This window comes from Orcinus orca, chromosome 3 (assembly GCF_937001465.1).
Source record: "Orcinus orca chromosome 3, mOrcOrc1.1, whole genome shotgun sequence".
Lineage (NCBI taxonomy): Eukaryota > Metazoa > Chordata > Mammalia > Artiodactyla > Delphinidae > Orcinus > Orcinus orca.
The window spans coordinates 149,126,103-149,142,712 of record NC_064561.1 but is presented as its reverse complement, the minus strand read 5'-3'; the positions used below and the strand labels follow the sequence as shown (position 1 = coordinate 149,142,712).

The window sequence follows — 16,610 nt, the reverse complement described above, 5'->3', positions numbered from 1 at the left end:
CAAAGCTCCCACCAGTGTGATGTGCAGAGTGCTTGTTTTACTGCTCATGTTCTACTCCTATGACTTATTACAAAACAGACAAGACAACAACAAAAACACACCTGCATGGTTTTCAATTTCAAAGATAGAAATTTCCTTTTCTTCTAAGTTTTCCTGCTCTGACTTTTCACATTAATACTCATTGACTCTTATCTTTATTATAAGAAATTGTTTATTTCTTATAATAAACTGTTTATTATAAGAAACTTTCTCCATGGCTTGTGCTTAGCAGCTCAGAGTGGTTCATAATAATAATATAAGTGAAATAGCTCCTCGTAATTGGGCATAGTAGAATATGCTGGGTGCTTTACAAATATTAACTCTTTTGATCCCCAAACTAATTCTGGAGGTAGGAAATATTATTCTCACTTTACAAGATATTTTAAGACACCATTTATTTATTTATTTATTATTTTTTATCTTTTAAAATTTATTATTTTATTTTATTTTTTGGCTGCGTTGGGTCTTCATTGCTGCACGTGGGCTTTCTCTAGTTCTGGCGATTGGGGAGCTACTCTTCACTGTGGTGCACAGGCTTCTCATTGCAGTGGCTTCTCTTGTTGCAGAGCACAGGCTCTAGGCACGTGGGCTTCAGTAGTTGCAGCACGTGGGCTCAGTAGTTGTGGCTCGTGGGCTCTAGAGTGCAGGCTCAGTAGCTGTGGCACACGGGCTTAGTTGCTCCACGGCATGTGGGATCTTCCCGGACCAGGGCTCGAACCCATGTCCCCTGCATTGGCAGGCGATTCTCAACCACTGCGCCACCAGAGAAGCCCTAAGACACCATTTATTATTCGCCTTTGTGTTTATGGAGCCTGCCCTAGCACCTGGCACATTCAAATGAGTATAATAATTGTTAAATGAACATTAGATGAATATTCTATTTGTTAGCTCATTTCACGTTTTGGAATCCTCTCCAGATAGGTTATGGTAGCAGAAACACTACCACATATCAAACATCTATTAATATTACTAGTATGTTTACCTTCATTATTTTATTATTTATTGAAGGAAACATGCAAGTCCAAACCAGCACAGAGTGGTTTTATTATGTGAGAGGGAATGGAATGCACCCTAAGTGTAATCAGCATCCCGAAAATTGAATTTTTGTTCTGACAAAGAATTCTTTTGGGTATCCTCTGAGCCTAATGCTTGGTTACACAACACCCAGTATTATAAAAGCTGAAAAATGTTGACAGTGTCAAACAGCCAGCTCAAATGAATGATTTGCTTTCTATCCAGATGTCGTATAGACATTGAACTCTTTATGATTTTGCAGTCCATTTACTTGAGATAGTGTCCAGATTGCCTGGGATATAGAAGGCTTACAAAAATGCAGCCGCATTCTCCGAGCAAATTTTCTGATTTTTGCACTTTGCTGCTTGTTTCCAAATGAAAAGAAAACAGAACGAAGTAGATCAAAGCCAAACCAAAAATAACTTTTTTTTGCCTTGCAATCAACAAATTAGCACCTACAAAGCATTGAAATGAGAGATGCTAGTCAATGGTATACATGTTGTTATTGCTTTGTCTATTTTATGACCTTTCCTTTGTTTTCATATTTATTTCTTAGTTTGCTTGGAATTATGTGAATTAAGGATCTCTTTAATGTAGCATACAATTTTCATTACAGGACTTAATAACTTGAAAGGAACAGTCTTGGACAGTGTTGCAAATACTTTGTCTTGGAAGTTGGCAACTCTTCAATCTGTGGATCAGTGGTCACAGGACAGTCTCATTAATCACTTAAGCAAGCAAAAAAAAAAAAAAAAAAAAAGAAGGAAACAAAACAAAGCCCTAAACCCTACACATTTGTTGGAACTGTGATGTTGCGTTGGTAAATTCAGAGATGAAAATTAATTTAGTTTAGTTGTTAAGAGACCACATGGAATTAGCTTAATGGTGATATGATTGTGGATATGTATTTAACAAGTTGACTTTGATTGTTAAACTACTGTGTGGTTCCCTAATTTCTCTTTGTAAGATACCATCAGAAGTGGGTACACATTAATAAAATGTCCTCAGAAATTCTTTCCCTCTCCTCCATTCAGTTTTATAGGAAGAAAAGGAGGGTTCCTTTTAAGCCAAGTTAAAGTGGTCATATTCTTCTACATCCTGTGCCTCTGTCATCTCTCCCTTTATACAGGACTGTGTGATGCAGGTGATGCAGCCTCTTTGTACATTTCACTTTTTTTTTTTTTTAAAGTTATCTATTGCAGAAATATCTCAGTGTCTGAAATTGGCCTTTGAATCAGTTTTTAAGGGCAAGAATTTGGTAGAATGTATTTCTGGTAATTTTGTTTCAGAATCCTGTGATTTAAAACTAGAAAAGATTTATCAAAATCAGCAAATGTTGAATGTTTGGGAAGTGTCAGGTATGGCTATTTGGATTTTCATTCAACCTTGGATTTAAGTATAGGAGGTTGTGTTAAGAATTTAAAACTCCACGTTGGATTGAGATGAAGAACTTAATTAAAAGCATGACTTTAATTTTTCTCTGACCCTCTTGTCTGTTAGTAATATGCATAAATATATTCTGAACTTTATTTTATATGTAAGAAACTTAGACAAATCCACCAGACTCTGGGCTTTGTGAAATGTGAATGTTATATCTGGTAAATGGGGTTAGGTCAAAAGAACAATTTAAAAAACTGACAACATTTTGATCCACATCTTTGAAACTTATGATAAGTCAAGTGTGGCCCTTTGCTCATCTTCTCTGCTCGTTTCTTCCCTGCCTTTGCCTCTGTCCCACTTCTGCAGTATATGTAATTCTCTCTCCTAAGGTGGTAGCAGGCTTGCCTATCTTTGGATGAGTGGTCATGTTTTTTTTTCTCTGATGTGTTCCTTATCACTGAAAATCTCCAGGTGCTTTTTGCTCTTTAAAAATAAAGTGTCTTTTTTTTAAAGTATAGGTTGACACTTATATAGCTTTAAAATAGTATAACTGATGGATCAATGATATGTTTATTACAACCCTTAAAATAGGATTTAATTTTTTGGAATTCTTTATGAAGTGGTACATTCAGCTATGATCATTTAGAATGACTACTTTGATCACACAGTGATTTGAATTCTTAAAATTTTTTTTTTTTTTTTTTTTTTTTTTTTTTGTGGTATGCGGGCCTCTCACTGTTGTGGCCTCTCCTGTTGCGGAGCACAGGCTCCGGACGCGCAGGCTCAGCGGCCATGGCTTACGGGCCCAGCCGCTCCGTGGCACGTGGGATCTTCCCGGACCGGGGCACGAACCTGCGTCCCCTGCATCGGCATCGGACTCTCAACCACTGCGCCACCAGGGAAGCCCCTTAAAATGTTTTTGATTACTCAAAACATCTAGCTTCCTGTCTTTTTTTTAACCACCACACCTCTAGAGGTCTCCAAACAGTTTTCAAAACCAGATCCGTTATTGTCACATATTCCAGCCGTGGTGTTTGTATGGTACTTTGTTGGATGATTGTAAATGAGCATGCAATAAATGCCTTCCTCTTACTTTTTCCTGACATTATTTTTCTAGTTAAAAGATGGGTGTAAATTTTAGCGAAGCAGTGTATAAACTAACTCATTTACCTTTTTTGGAAGTGAAATATTTTAGAAGGCTAATGATGAATCCAGTCACTTCTGTTATTACTTCATGGAGCTGTAGTTGATTTGGAAAATAAGACAGTATCAACTCCCACATTTCCTTTTTTCCTGATGACAGAGGGCAGCAGACTTCTAAATGATAGGGATCCCTGTCCTTTGACTCCTCCCTGTTGCCTTTTGACAGCTTGCAGCTGGCATCAGAATTCACCTGAGATCTGTAGAGTCCCCTTGTAAAATTTCTTATGGCTATCATTCTCTTTTACTCTGGTGAAATACATGTCAATATGGAGGTAGAACTTGCTCAATCAGTACACAGATAATAATGACTAGATCTGAGTTTTTCACATATATGTCAATATGACTGGTAATTTTCCATTAAATTTTTAAAAATTTATTTTGACTGAAAAGATATCAGCGTACACTTGATTTTATAGAAAAAAATGATGTGATTTCCCAGATGTCTTCTTATCATTTAAATTTTTGAAATAATTTTCAGAAGCTAGATCAAATTGGTTTGGTTAAAATGTTTTAGGTGATCAAATAAGCCTCTTCAAATGATTCTGAATACCATATACACAGGATTCATACCATTTTCAAAAGTTATGTGGATTAAGCTCTCACAGTCACAATTTTACTCTCCAGGCAATGAATCGCTCCCTGGCTAATGTGATTCTTGGAGGCTACGGTACCACTTCAACAGCTGGTGGAAAACCCATGGAAATTTCTGGCACACATACAGAAATCAACCTTGACAATGCAATTGACATGATTCGAGAAGCTAATAGCATTATTATTACTCCAGGTAAAAAACCAAAACCCCAAAGCAAACAAACAACCTGTAATAGCGGTTGTAATTGATTACATTAAAGTAATTTCTTGTAATAGGGAAAAAAATCAAAGTGGAACGTCTTCACTTTTGAAAACGTAATGGAAATTTAGAAGCAGCCCTGTGATTACTAAGTGGAAAGTCCTGAGAATTCTTGGCTTAGGTTAATATCTTGGGAATCACATAGAGATTCTATAAATTGAGGTAGTGGATTCTACTGTGTCTTTTTGTGGTTCTGTACAGATGTTTAAATCATCTTTGAGTCTTGGTTATTTTTTTTCTCATTGGTAAATTTTGGGCCTATGTCAGCATTAAATTAGTATATGAAAGTGTCTAACTTACTTGTTAGACTCGCTCAGTAAAGGTTGGTAAATGTTAATATCTTTCTTTCCAAAAGTAAATATTTAAAAAATCATTGAGAATCATGTGGTTTCCAACAAGATGAGGTAACAAGGCCCAGTAGAAAGGACTTCATCTAGGAGTCATAACACCTTACTTCTGTTTTTAATTTTGCCTCTGACAATTGACATATGTGGACCAAGTCAGTTAATCTCTTCAGGCCTCAGTTTCCCAATTTTCTGAGGTTTAGCCCAGTACTGCTTTACTCATCGCAGAATGCCATTGTATTTATTACAGGCAATACATTGATTCCAGATTAGGATTTTTAACTCTATCATGCTATCATAGACGTTTTCTATAAAGAAAGTCAATTGATTTGATATGTGGGTAGTTTGCTGGTTGGTTATATACTAAGATGTAAATAAATAACAAACCTTAGCAGGATTGAATATTCAGGTGCAAGCCTTCTCAAGTGGGGGCAATATCATTTTCTAGGGGTGTTTGAAACTCGTGGGTTTGGGGTTTTGGTTTGTCTCCAGGACGGGGCTGCTACTGTCAGCTGGTGTGTGGGAGCAGGTAAACTAAATATTCTGTGAAGCCTGGGACATTCCTGCAGCATGGCTTGTCCCAGCCAGAGTGCTTTGGCATTACCTGTTGAGAAATGCTGTGCTGGAGTGTGAAGGGGGAGAGTAAGAGACAGCACTCTTTTCCCTTTAGGCATTTTCCATCTAGTGGAGAAGTGAGATAGATAAATAATGCACGGTGGGTTATGATAGGGCTGAATTGGATGATACAGACACTTTTTCTACCATGGGAAACCTAAGAAGGACTGTTAGGAAGTGAGGATTTGTATGGGGCCCTAGAGGATGGATGGCACTGGGCGGGGGCAGAGGGAGTACCTTGAGCAGAGACTTGGTCTTTGGAAAAATGAGTGTAGGGAAGTGGGGACAGATGTGAGATTCATTGCACAGAGAGGAGGGACAGAGCACAGGGGTTCAAGGGGAAGGGAGATGACTGACATTTTCGGTCATACCTGTAGGACCATCAGAAATACGGAACACTTTATTCATTTATTTATTTTTTGGCAGAGGGGGAAGGTTTTAAGTTCTTATTTGGAGACGTTAAGTTTGTGGTGGAGCTGGGACAGCGGACAGGCTGAACTCGAGCTCAGTGAGCCTGGAGACAGGTTGGGAGCCGTCAGGTGGTTGTTGAAGCTGTGGGATGGGCTGAGATTTTCCAAAGACAGAATGAGGTGCAAAGTTAAAGCCCTGGGGAGCTTCATCATTTAAGGGCGAGGGCACAGAAGGAGAAGATCTGTTCAAGAAAATCGAGGAAGAGTGGTGACAAAGTCAGGAAGGGCACCAGGGGACTGTAATGTTATCAAAGCCAAGTAGGGAGACAGTTTGAAAATGTTTATGTGAGAGCAAGTGAGAGCCTGTGCACAAGTGTGTGTGTGTGTGTGTGTGTGTGAGTGAGATGTGATGTAGGGAGTGAGTGCCTAGCAGTGTCAGACACTGTAGGAGACTGAGAAGGGACCATGAGAATTTGAGTTTGAAATTTAGGCCAATATTTTTAAAAGTCCATATTGTAAGTTTTTTGTTTTCACTTCTAGTCCTGTTAACTGATTGCCCTTTTTGGCATAAAAATATGTTTCAATCAAGAGAGAAATTGTAGTTCATACAATCTGAAATAAAACCCCATTCTTCTGTGTTCTTAATGTTCCTTGTAGGCTACGGTCTCTGTGCAGCCAAAGCTCAGTACCCCATTGCTGATTTGGTAAAGATGCTCTCCGAACAGGGCAAAAAAGTCAGGTAAGTGCTTGCAGTTCGTGTGTTAAAGGAAAGGAAAATAGATGACCTCCTTTCCCTCCTTTTGGTGACTGTTTCTTCAAGTGGAGTTTTACCTGTGAACACTAGGTAGAGAAACTATTATAAGTTGTAAAAGACTCTATTCTAGCCTTAGGCTTACCTGTTAGTCGTCGCTACCTCTGATAGCCTCGAACCTAAATATAGTCTCATTTTAGAAAAGGAAATTTTATTGTACTAAATTCCAGGATAGTTATCAGTAGGGAAAAAGAGAAACCTGGTTTCTCTGTGGTTTGATTTGGGGAAGGAGGTCAAGCAAGGCATCTGTATCACGTCAAGTTGTGTCTTTTTGGTGTCTGTTGTTTACACTGAAGAAAAACATCTCAAATGAGTGGTCTCTGAAGGGTGAGACCCGGTGGTGAAACTGTGGCTGGTTAATAGTTGACTGATAAAGCTCTCACACTCAGGCTGGAAAAGACTGCAGAAAAATTTCTTTTCCTATATATAAAATAGGTAATCAATAAAGCCATACACTTTTTGAATTGTGAATTAGAATGGCAGCTGTTCCTGCTACTTGCCATTTGGGCACTGGACTCTGCTCTTGGGCGGATATTAAGCAGAATGGCAAAGTCAAGGACTCTGCATTTCTAGATTATTCCCCATGACCTTGGATAAAGCGTTTTGTGGGGTGTAAAAATGGGGCGGGGGGTGGTGAACCCTTGCAGTACTTTGCGTCTGTTCTGCGCACCTTTGGATCCACGTTCTGGAACTCCGCTGTTAGGAAGCAGCGAAGAAGGGACCGTCTGGAGTTGTCCCTGGAGCATAGCTGCTTCTTGTTGCGTGGGGAGACGGGTTCCCTAGCAGTTTCACTGACACGGTACCGTAAGTCAGAGCGGCAAGATAACTCTCTTGTTAAATACAATTAGTTTGTTCACCAGGATGTTAATGTATGTTGACAAAACAGTTAATGTCTGTTAATAAAAATTCCTTTGAGCTGTCAATCTTACACTTTTGTCTGGAGGCAGATGATAAGAAAATAAGCCACAGTGTGCCTAGAACTAGTCAGACTACCTGTGCCAGACTGGATGCAGAGTCCTATAATCTCCAGCTTGAATGTCCCAACTATTAATAGCGGTAAAAGAGACTTAGATGATGAAATCAGAGGGTTATCTAAAATATTTTAGTGTCAGCTACATTTTATTTCTTCCTTTCTTCTCACCCTTTTTTTCCTTCTTCAGTCCTTTTCTTGCTCTTGACCTATATAGTGAGTCTGTGCTTTTCAAATACACAGAATCAAGATACTGTTTCATGATAGGACCATCGTTTCTGTGATGTAGACAGTTTCCACGTTTGGTAAAATCTTAGATGAATTGAAGATAGAAAATGAGAAAAGGCATCCTCTTTGTTTTCTACTTTTCACATAAAAGGTCTCCTTTTCATAACTTATTCCTGTTTTCATAGAGGGTGTTAAACAGTGCTTCCCTTTTAGTCGTAGTCTTGCCACTTAAAGCATTTGCAGACCTGCAAGTGGAAAGGATGTGTTACAGAATCTTTCATGATTTTCCTAAAAAGAAATTGTTTCTCTTTATTCAATCCACATGTGAAAAATTCTAATGTATTAGTAATGCCTTCTATCACCACATAACTGTTTAGGAGATGAGTGGCAATCATAATAAAACAGAGAAAGATGGCTTTCATGTCTTAGTTATCCTTAGGGAGGGGAATGATTAATTTGACATACCTCTCTTATTACCCACTGGTCAGTCCAGGTTGTGGGTGCAGGTTGAGCAGCTTGACGGAAGGCAGGATGTGAAAGGAAAGGAATTAAGAGGGAAGGAAAAAAAAATCTGAAAAAAAAAGGGATAAGACAAATGAAATTTTAGTTTCTGACCTGATTAAAATTTGAATTTTATCCATGAGGACATAATATAAACTGCTGTTTTAAGAGGAGGATTTCTGTCACACTGCATTGGAAAAGTAATTATTTGACTTAAGATTTATAGCAGATACTTAATTAAACATATATGAAGAGTTTCTCAGTTATAATTTGTTTTTTATTGAAGTAATTCTGTGGCCAGAGCATCAGGCTTTTCATGAGAGCTTTTGTTTCATATAATCGTCATCGATTTTTCAAATAAGTTATGAATAATAAATTTATTAATAATTTATTATGTAGGATCAGAATAAAATTATTGGTCAGCCTAATCTCTACTTGTGAGTTAGGAAGAGTAAGCCATTTATACTGATCTATTTCATATTAAAGATGAAATATATATTAATATGTCCAAGGGTTTTTTTTGACTATAATATGTTGAATTTTCAACATGGGCTTTGTAATCAGTTATGTAAATCTCACATTTGAATTAAATGGAAGAGAACTATTCTTGCTAACATGATGAGAGTATATTATCATATTTTTCCTTCCTAGTGTCCGTGTGGGATTTTTTTTTTTTTTAAAGGGAATATAGCAACTTTGTTGATTTTGCTTTATTTGTGTCATCTTTCCATAGGAGAGATGCAGATTTTCTTTATGAAGTTAGGACTGTGTATATACATGGATGTTAGCTTTTTCTTAAGAGGCAAATGTCTGTTTGAACAAGAGATGGCTGCAGCGGTTACCTCGTATTTTAATGAAATAAATCTGTATTTACAGTTTGTGGTAATTTAGTCCTTTCATCACTCTGTGGAGCTCCCACGGTGTTCATTGAGCACAGCTGCCGGGCCTCTGCTGTTAGTAGATCTTTGTGCCTCCGGACCCCAGCATGCCCAGCATCCAGATGTGGTGACATATTAGCACACATTCCGCATGGAAACGTGCCAGTGTGGACATACGATTGCCATCAATTAGTTATGCCCAAGTGGTGCCAAGAAAAATTGCATCTGTCGTACAGTCTGTCTGGCTTCATGGCCCATGGTTGATTTAGAGACACTCCTGTTTTCCTTTACTCTGGCCATAGTCCTAACATGCTCACAGAGAGTTGAGATTATCTAGTGAAGCACATGACATTTCATGACAAGAGCTCATTTCAGAATGTCATGGAAGTTCACTGACTTAGCTGTTCTTTAGTGGCCAGGATATTGTTGCTTCCCGGGCACCCAGAACACCTAATTTATGCTTGATCTCTGAAAGCATTTTATTACAAAAATCTTACGATACAAGAGCACAGACATTTTTTTCTCTTTGTTTCCCAGTCTTTGGATTGATGTGATAGGCTTTTCATTGTAAAGCTGAGATAATCTTTCCAAGGAATAATTCTTAGAAAGAGGTATATATGTTTTTCTTTTTGCAGTTAATCACTGCTTGATTTTCTTTGTATAAAGGCATTATTGCTTTTAAATTTATGAAACCACCTTTCAACTTCTTTGATCGACTAACTGATGTTATATATTGCTTTCGTGTTAATGTTCAACTCTATCTTTCTATTAGTAATTTATTGATAGAGACTTATTACTAGGTACTGAGAATACAAGAATGTGTAAGCCCCGGTTCCCACTCTCAAAAGTTTATAGATATAAAGAGAACAAATTGATCAACAAATGAATCAGTGAATGAATTCCATTTAATGTGATAGTATGCTAAGAAGAGTAGAGTAGAAGGAAGGTAGGAATGCAAAAGAGAAGAGTAGATAAGTGTCCGGGGGATATTTTAAACTTTTTATACTACTCATAACATGACATTTTTTTTGCAGGTTTTAAAAAATAAATATTTACTTTTTCATCCTCTGTCTAAACACATCTAGCTGCCAGTGGTATTTGCAGTTTAATAGTGTTTTACAGTCTTGTGTGACCTGGCTATAAGTTTAAATATATGTTATTTTTACTAGGAAACCCATTCTTTGGAGACAGTTGAAGATGAAATGTTTTGTTGATCTAACTGGATTTTCCTGTTTTTCATGGATTAAATGTAATCTAAATAAACAAGAGTTCAGCCGTCTTGGATTTTGTTATGTTTTGGGGTACAGGAAGAGCTAGGACACGCAAATTTGTCAAGTAATAAAGGTACATGCGTCTGACAGTAGAAGTTAGGCCAGATAAAAGATCCAGTATAGTAGTTAAATAAAGAAATAGATATTATTTATGAGTTTCTTACCAGCTTTGCAATACTTTCTTATCAGCCGTGACTATTCATGTTAATGACAATTCACTGTATGAATAATTATATAGTACTTTGTGCCAGGCACTGTTCTAGGTCCTGAGAATACATCAGTGAATACAAAGATCAAAAATCCTGACCCTGTGGAGTTTTACATTTGCTGGGAACTTAGATAATAGGTGTTAAGATATTCTGAATTGAGGACGCTTATAACCTCATTGTGTTTCCAATTCAGATGCTAGTTGAAATGATGAAGAACAGCAAGAGCATAGGTCATTATATCTGAGTTTCAGAGTTACAGCTGGCACTATTTGGTGATGAGTTAGCCAGTGCTTCTGGTTTTCTGAAAGAATACGGTGTGTTTCTTTGCACTGAGCCTGCCTTCTTGTAAAACATGGTGACAGGTGGGTGGGTGTGATGGGAGTTATTTGTGTAATTAGTCAAATGAGTGAAACTTTTGGTAGAAGAGAGGAAAGCTAAAGAGTACATGTGTATTCACTTACATCTCTATATTCAATCTATGGTATAAAATTGCCAGTAATCCCTCAGAGCAAAATATGTATGTTAACATCTTTATTGGAGTATAATTGCTTTAAAATGGTGTGTTAGTTTCTGCTGTATAACAAAGTGAATCAGCTATACATATACATATATCCCCATATCCCCTCCCTCTTGCGTCTCCCTCCCACCCTCCCTACCCCACCCCTCTAGGTGGTCACAAAGCACCGAGCTGATCTCCCTGTGCTATGCAGTTGCTTCCCACTAGCTATCTATTTTACATTTGGTAGTGTATATATGTCCATGCCACTCTCTCACTTCGTCCCAGCTTACTCTTCCCTCTCCCCGTGTCCTCAAGTCCATTCTCTACGTCTGCGTCTTTATACCTGTCCTGCCCCTAGGTTCTTCAGAACCATTTTTTTTTCTTTTTTTTAGATTCCATGTATATGTGTTAGCATACGGTATTTGTTTTTCTCTTTCTGATCTCATTTTATTGATTTGAGTCCTCTCTCTCTTTTTCTTGATGAGTCTGGCTAAAGGTTTATCAATTTCGTTTATATTCTCAGAGAACCAGCTTTTAGTTTTATTGATCTTTGCTATTGTTTCCTTTGTTTCTATTTCATTTATTTATGCTCTGATCTTTATGATTTCTTTCCTTCTACTAACCTTGGGTTTTGTTTGTTCTTCTTTCTCTAGTTCCTTTATGTGTAAAGTTAGATTGTTTATTTGAGATTTTTCTCGTTTCTTGAGGTAGGCTTGTATTGCTGTGTACTTCTCTCTTAGAACTGCTTTTGCTGCATCCCACAGGTTTTGGATCATCATGTTTTGGTTGTTATTTGTCTCTAGGTACTTTTTGATTTCCTCTTTGGTTTCTTCAGTGATCTCTTGGTTATTTAGTAATGTATTGTTTAGCTTCCATGTGTTTGTGATGTTTTTTTCCCCCTGGAATTGATTTCTAATCTCATAGCATTGTGGTTGGAAAAGATGCTTGATATGAATTGAATTTTCTTAAATTTACCAAGGCTTGATTTGTGACCCAAGATGTAATCTGTACTGGAGAGTGTTCCATGTGCACTCAAGAGGAAAGTGTAATCTGCTGTTTTTGGATGGAATGTCCTATAAATATCAATTAAATCTATCTGATCTATTTTGTCATTTAAAGCGTGTATTTCCTTATTAATTTTCTGTCTGGATGATCTGTCCATTGGTGAAGTGAGGTGTTAAAATCCCCCACTATTATTGTGTTACTGTCGATTTCCTCTTTTACAGCTGTTAGCATTTGCCTTATGTATTGAGGTGCTCCTATGTTGGGTGCATATGTATTTATAATTGTTATATCTTCTTCTTGGATCGATCCCTTGATCATTATGTCATGTCCTTCCTTGTCTTTTGTAACATTATTTTAAAGTCTATTTTATCTGATATGAGTATTGCTACTCCAGCTTTCTTTTGATTTCCATTTGCATGGAATATCTTTTTCCATCCCCTCACTTTCAGTCTGTATGTGTCTCTGGGGTCTGAAGTGGGTCTCTTGTAGACAGCATATAGATGGGTCTTGTTTTTGTTTCCATTCAGCGAACCTGTGTCTTTTGGTTGGAGCATTTAATCCATTCACATTTAAGGTAATTATCGATATGTATGTTCCTGTGACCATTTACTTAATTGTTTTGTGTTTGTTTTTGTAGGTCCTTTTCTTCTCTTGTGTTTCCCACTTAGAGAAGTTCCTTTAGCATTTGTTGTAGAGCTGGTTTGGTGGTGCTGAATTCTCTTAGCTTTTGCTTGTCTGTAAAGCTTAAATTTTCTCCATTGACTCTGAATGAGATCTTTGCCGGGTAGAGTAATCTTGGTTTTAGTTTCTTCTCTTTCATCACTTTATATATATCATGCCACTCCCCTCTGGCTTGTAGAGTTTCTGCTGAGAAATCAGCTGTTAACCTTATGGGAGTTCCCTTGTATGTTATTTGTCTTTTTCCCTTGTTGCTTTTAATAATTTATCTTTGTCTTTAATTTTTGTCAATTTCATTTCTATGTGTCTCGGTGTCTTTCTCCTTGGGTTTATCCTGCCTGGGACTCTCTGCACTTCCTGGACTTGGGTGGCTGTTTCCTTTCCCATGTTAGGGAAGTTTTCGACTATAATCTCTTCAAACATTTTCTTGCGTCCTTTCTTTCTCTCTTCTCCTTCTGGGACCCCTATAATGTGAATGTTGGTGCATCTAATGTTGTTCCAGAGGTCTCTTAGGCTGTCTTCATTTCTTTTCATTCTTTTTTCTTTATTCTGTTCCACAGCAGTGAATTCCACCATTCTGTCTTCCAGGTCATTTATCTGTGCTTCTGCCTCAGTTATTCTGCTATTGATGTATTTTTCATTTCAGTTATTGTATTGTTCATGTCTGTTTGTTTGTTCTTTAATTCTTCTAGGTCTTTGTTAAGCATTTCTTGCATCTTCTCGATCTTTGCCTCCATTCTTTTTCCGAGGTCCTGGATCATCTTCACTATCATTATTCTGAATTCTTTTTCTGGAAGGTTGCCCATCTCTACTTCATTTAGTTGTTTTTCTGTGGTTTCCTTCATTTGGTACGTAGTCCTCTGCCTTTTCATCTTGTCTGTCTTTCTGTGAATGTGGTTTTTGTTCCACAGGCTGCAGGATGGTAGTTCTTGCTTCTGCTGTCTGCCCTCTGGTGGATGAGGCTGTCTTAGAGGCTTGTGCAAGCCTCTTGATGGGAGGGACTGATGGTGGGTAGAGCTGGGTGTTGCTCTGGTGGGCGGAGCTCAGTAAAACTTTAATCTGCTTGACTGCTGATGAGTGGGGCTGGGTTCCCTCCCTGTTGGTTGTTTGGCCTGAGGTGACCCAGCTGTGGTGCCTACCAGCTGTCTGGTGGGGCTAATGGCAGACTCTGGGAGGGCCCATGCCAAGGAGTACTTCCCAGAACTTCTGTTGTCAGTGTCCTTGTCCCACAGTGAGCCACAGCCACTCTCTGCCTCTGCAGGAGACCCTCCAACACTAGCAGGTAGGTCTGGTTCAGTCTCCTATGGGGTCACTGCTCCTTCCCCTGGGTCCCGATGCGCATACTACTTTGTGTGTGCCCTCCAAGAGTGGAGTCTCTGCTCCCCCCAGTCCTGTCCAGGTTCTGCAGTCAAATACTGCTAGCCTTCAAAGGCTGATTCTCTGGGAATTCCTCCTCCTGTTGCTGGACTCCCAGGTTGGGAAGCCTGATGTGGGGCTCAGAACCTTCAGTGGGTGGACTTCTGTGGTATAAGTGTTCTCCAGTTTGTGAGTCACCCACCCAGCAGTTACAGCATTTGATTTTATTGAGATTGCGCCCCCCTTACTGTCTCATTGTGGCTTCTCCTTTGTCTTTGGATGTGGGGTGTCTGTTTTGGTTAGTTTCAGTGTCTTCCTGTCGATGAGTAATTCTGGTGCTCTTGCAAGAGGGAGTGAGTGCACGTTCTTCTACTCCGCCTTCTTGAACCAATCTAGGAAACAGTACTTTTTTGCCTTAATGGTATCTATAGAAGGGTTAAACGTGGCCTTTTGAAATTTGACACTATTCGACACTTGAATATTAACTGCGACCAATGTGTGCGCTGTTGGCAATTATTGGCCTCAGTCTATATTGACAATATAATTTCTCTAGTTTTTTTTGTGTAGTTGCAAGTACAAAGAATTTCTGGCTTTCGTTGGACCATATTGATAGTGGGATTTCAAGGTAAAAATTAGAAAATTAATTCAGAAATGTTGATAACAAACCACATTTGTTTTAGTGTAAAAATTTGTGGGTTTTTTTTAATGTAAATGATCATTAAAAATGTGCATTTATTTGAGCAATACAGATGAGCATTTATATCACAAAATGTATTTCAATAGACTATTATAGTTTCAGGTTACATTTATTAAGGGCTTATGTATGCCAGGCAGTGGTCTAAAGTATAAAAAGCTCTTTACATGAACTGTGTCCCTTATATCTCACAATAATCCTCTGAAGAGGCTTTATTATGAATCCCATTGTACACATGAGCAAAGTGAGGCACACGGGTAAACTGTCCAAATGTTTTGAACGCAGGCAGTGGCACTCTAGAGCTTTTAACTGCTACTCTTTACTACTTCCCTGAAATCTTTCTCTAAAAAGAGATGATAGAAAGTTTGAGTCAGTGTACTTCGTTGGGCACACTATGTTCCTTAAAACCCTTTCTGGGCTTCCCTGGTGGCGCAGTGGTTGAGTCCGCCTGCCGATGCAGGGGACGCGGGCTTGTGCCCCGGTCCCGGAAGATCCCACATGCCGCGGAGCGGCTGGGCCCGTGAGCCATGGCCGCTGAGCCTGCGCGTCTGGAGCCTGTGCTCCGCAACGGGAGAGGCCACAACAGTGAGAGGCCCGTGTACCGCAAAAAAAAACAAACAAAACCCTTTCCTTCCCTCCCTTTATTTGAGTCGCTCTAATAGAGTGCCAGGTACTGGGGGAACTGATAAATAAGAGACAGTTCCTATTCCCAAGTTGCTCCCAGTTTGGAGAGCACAGTCTTCAGCCAGTTCGTATGCTGCAGTGCATCGTAAGGAGGAGGAGCATAAAGAAAGAATTCTGGGAGCATGGAGGATTTTTCCGTGATCGCGTTTTAGTAGTTATTCCCCTTCTGTAGCATTACGTTATAGACAAGGACAGCTGATCCTGTTTTGTGAAGCATGTATACAATAAAGATAATTTTCATGGTTCATGGGGAAGAACCAAAAGGCTGGTAGGCTTTGCACTTTGGAATTCTGGATATTCTTCATGTGGTGACGGAATGTTGATGAGCTTTGGCCCTTAGTTCCTGGCATTTGCTGGTCATGGGCAACCAATGTCCGATATAATTAACTTTAATCCATACTTTGAAGATTAGCCAGTTGCATGGGCCAGAATTGTTGTAAATTCACATGGACTCATCAGCCTGCACATATATATTTCTCCAAATTTAGTGTGTTCTGTCATTTCTCTCAAAACATTGGCATTCTCTTGGAATCGCCTGGCATGTGTTTCTTTCCAACTTTAGATTCTTAAAGTTTACTATAACAAATTATTATGCAAACAGATATAAAGTGATCTGTCCTTTGGGATATTCAGCATAACATGTTAGTTAGCTTTATGACCGTTTACCCTTCACAACTAGCTCAACAGAAACATTGTCTTTATGCAGTCTGCAGCTAATCAAATATTACAATAATAACAAATACATTTGGAGGTCTTTAATTTCTAATTTGGACCAAGACACCTCACTTAAAGCATAAAGATGATTGCCAGATGGAATAATTTAAAGATAAGCAAAGGCAGCATTAAAAACAAATAAATAAATTAAATTTTTTTTAAATTACTGGAATCAAGGAGGGATACAGAATTGAAATACAAAAGTAAACCACAAAGTGTGTATTGGTTTACTCAGCTAAATTAGAATCTCTGGTTCA

General features: G+C 38.6%; 1 protein-coding gene across 7 annotated transcripts in view; it reads left to right on the top strand.

The window, feature by feature from the left end:
- NNT (nicotinamide nucleotide transhydrogenase) overlaps window positions 1–16,610 on the top strand; it is a 93,512-nt gene that overhangs the window by 63,323 nt on the left and 13,579 nt on the right. For all 7 annotated transcript variants that reach the window (XM_033421162.2, XM_004265946.3, XM_049708407.1 and 4 more), the window contains 2 exons: window positions 4,261–4,420; window positions 6,513–6,594. In XM_033421162.2, coding sequence (XP_033277053.1) covers window positions 4,261–4,420; window positions 6,513–6,594 — 242 coding nt within the window. The remainder of the gene's footprint in view (window positions 1–4,260; window positions 4,421–6,512; window positions 6,595–16,610) is intronic.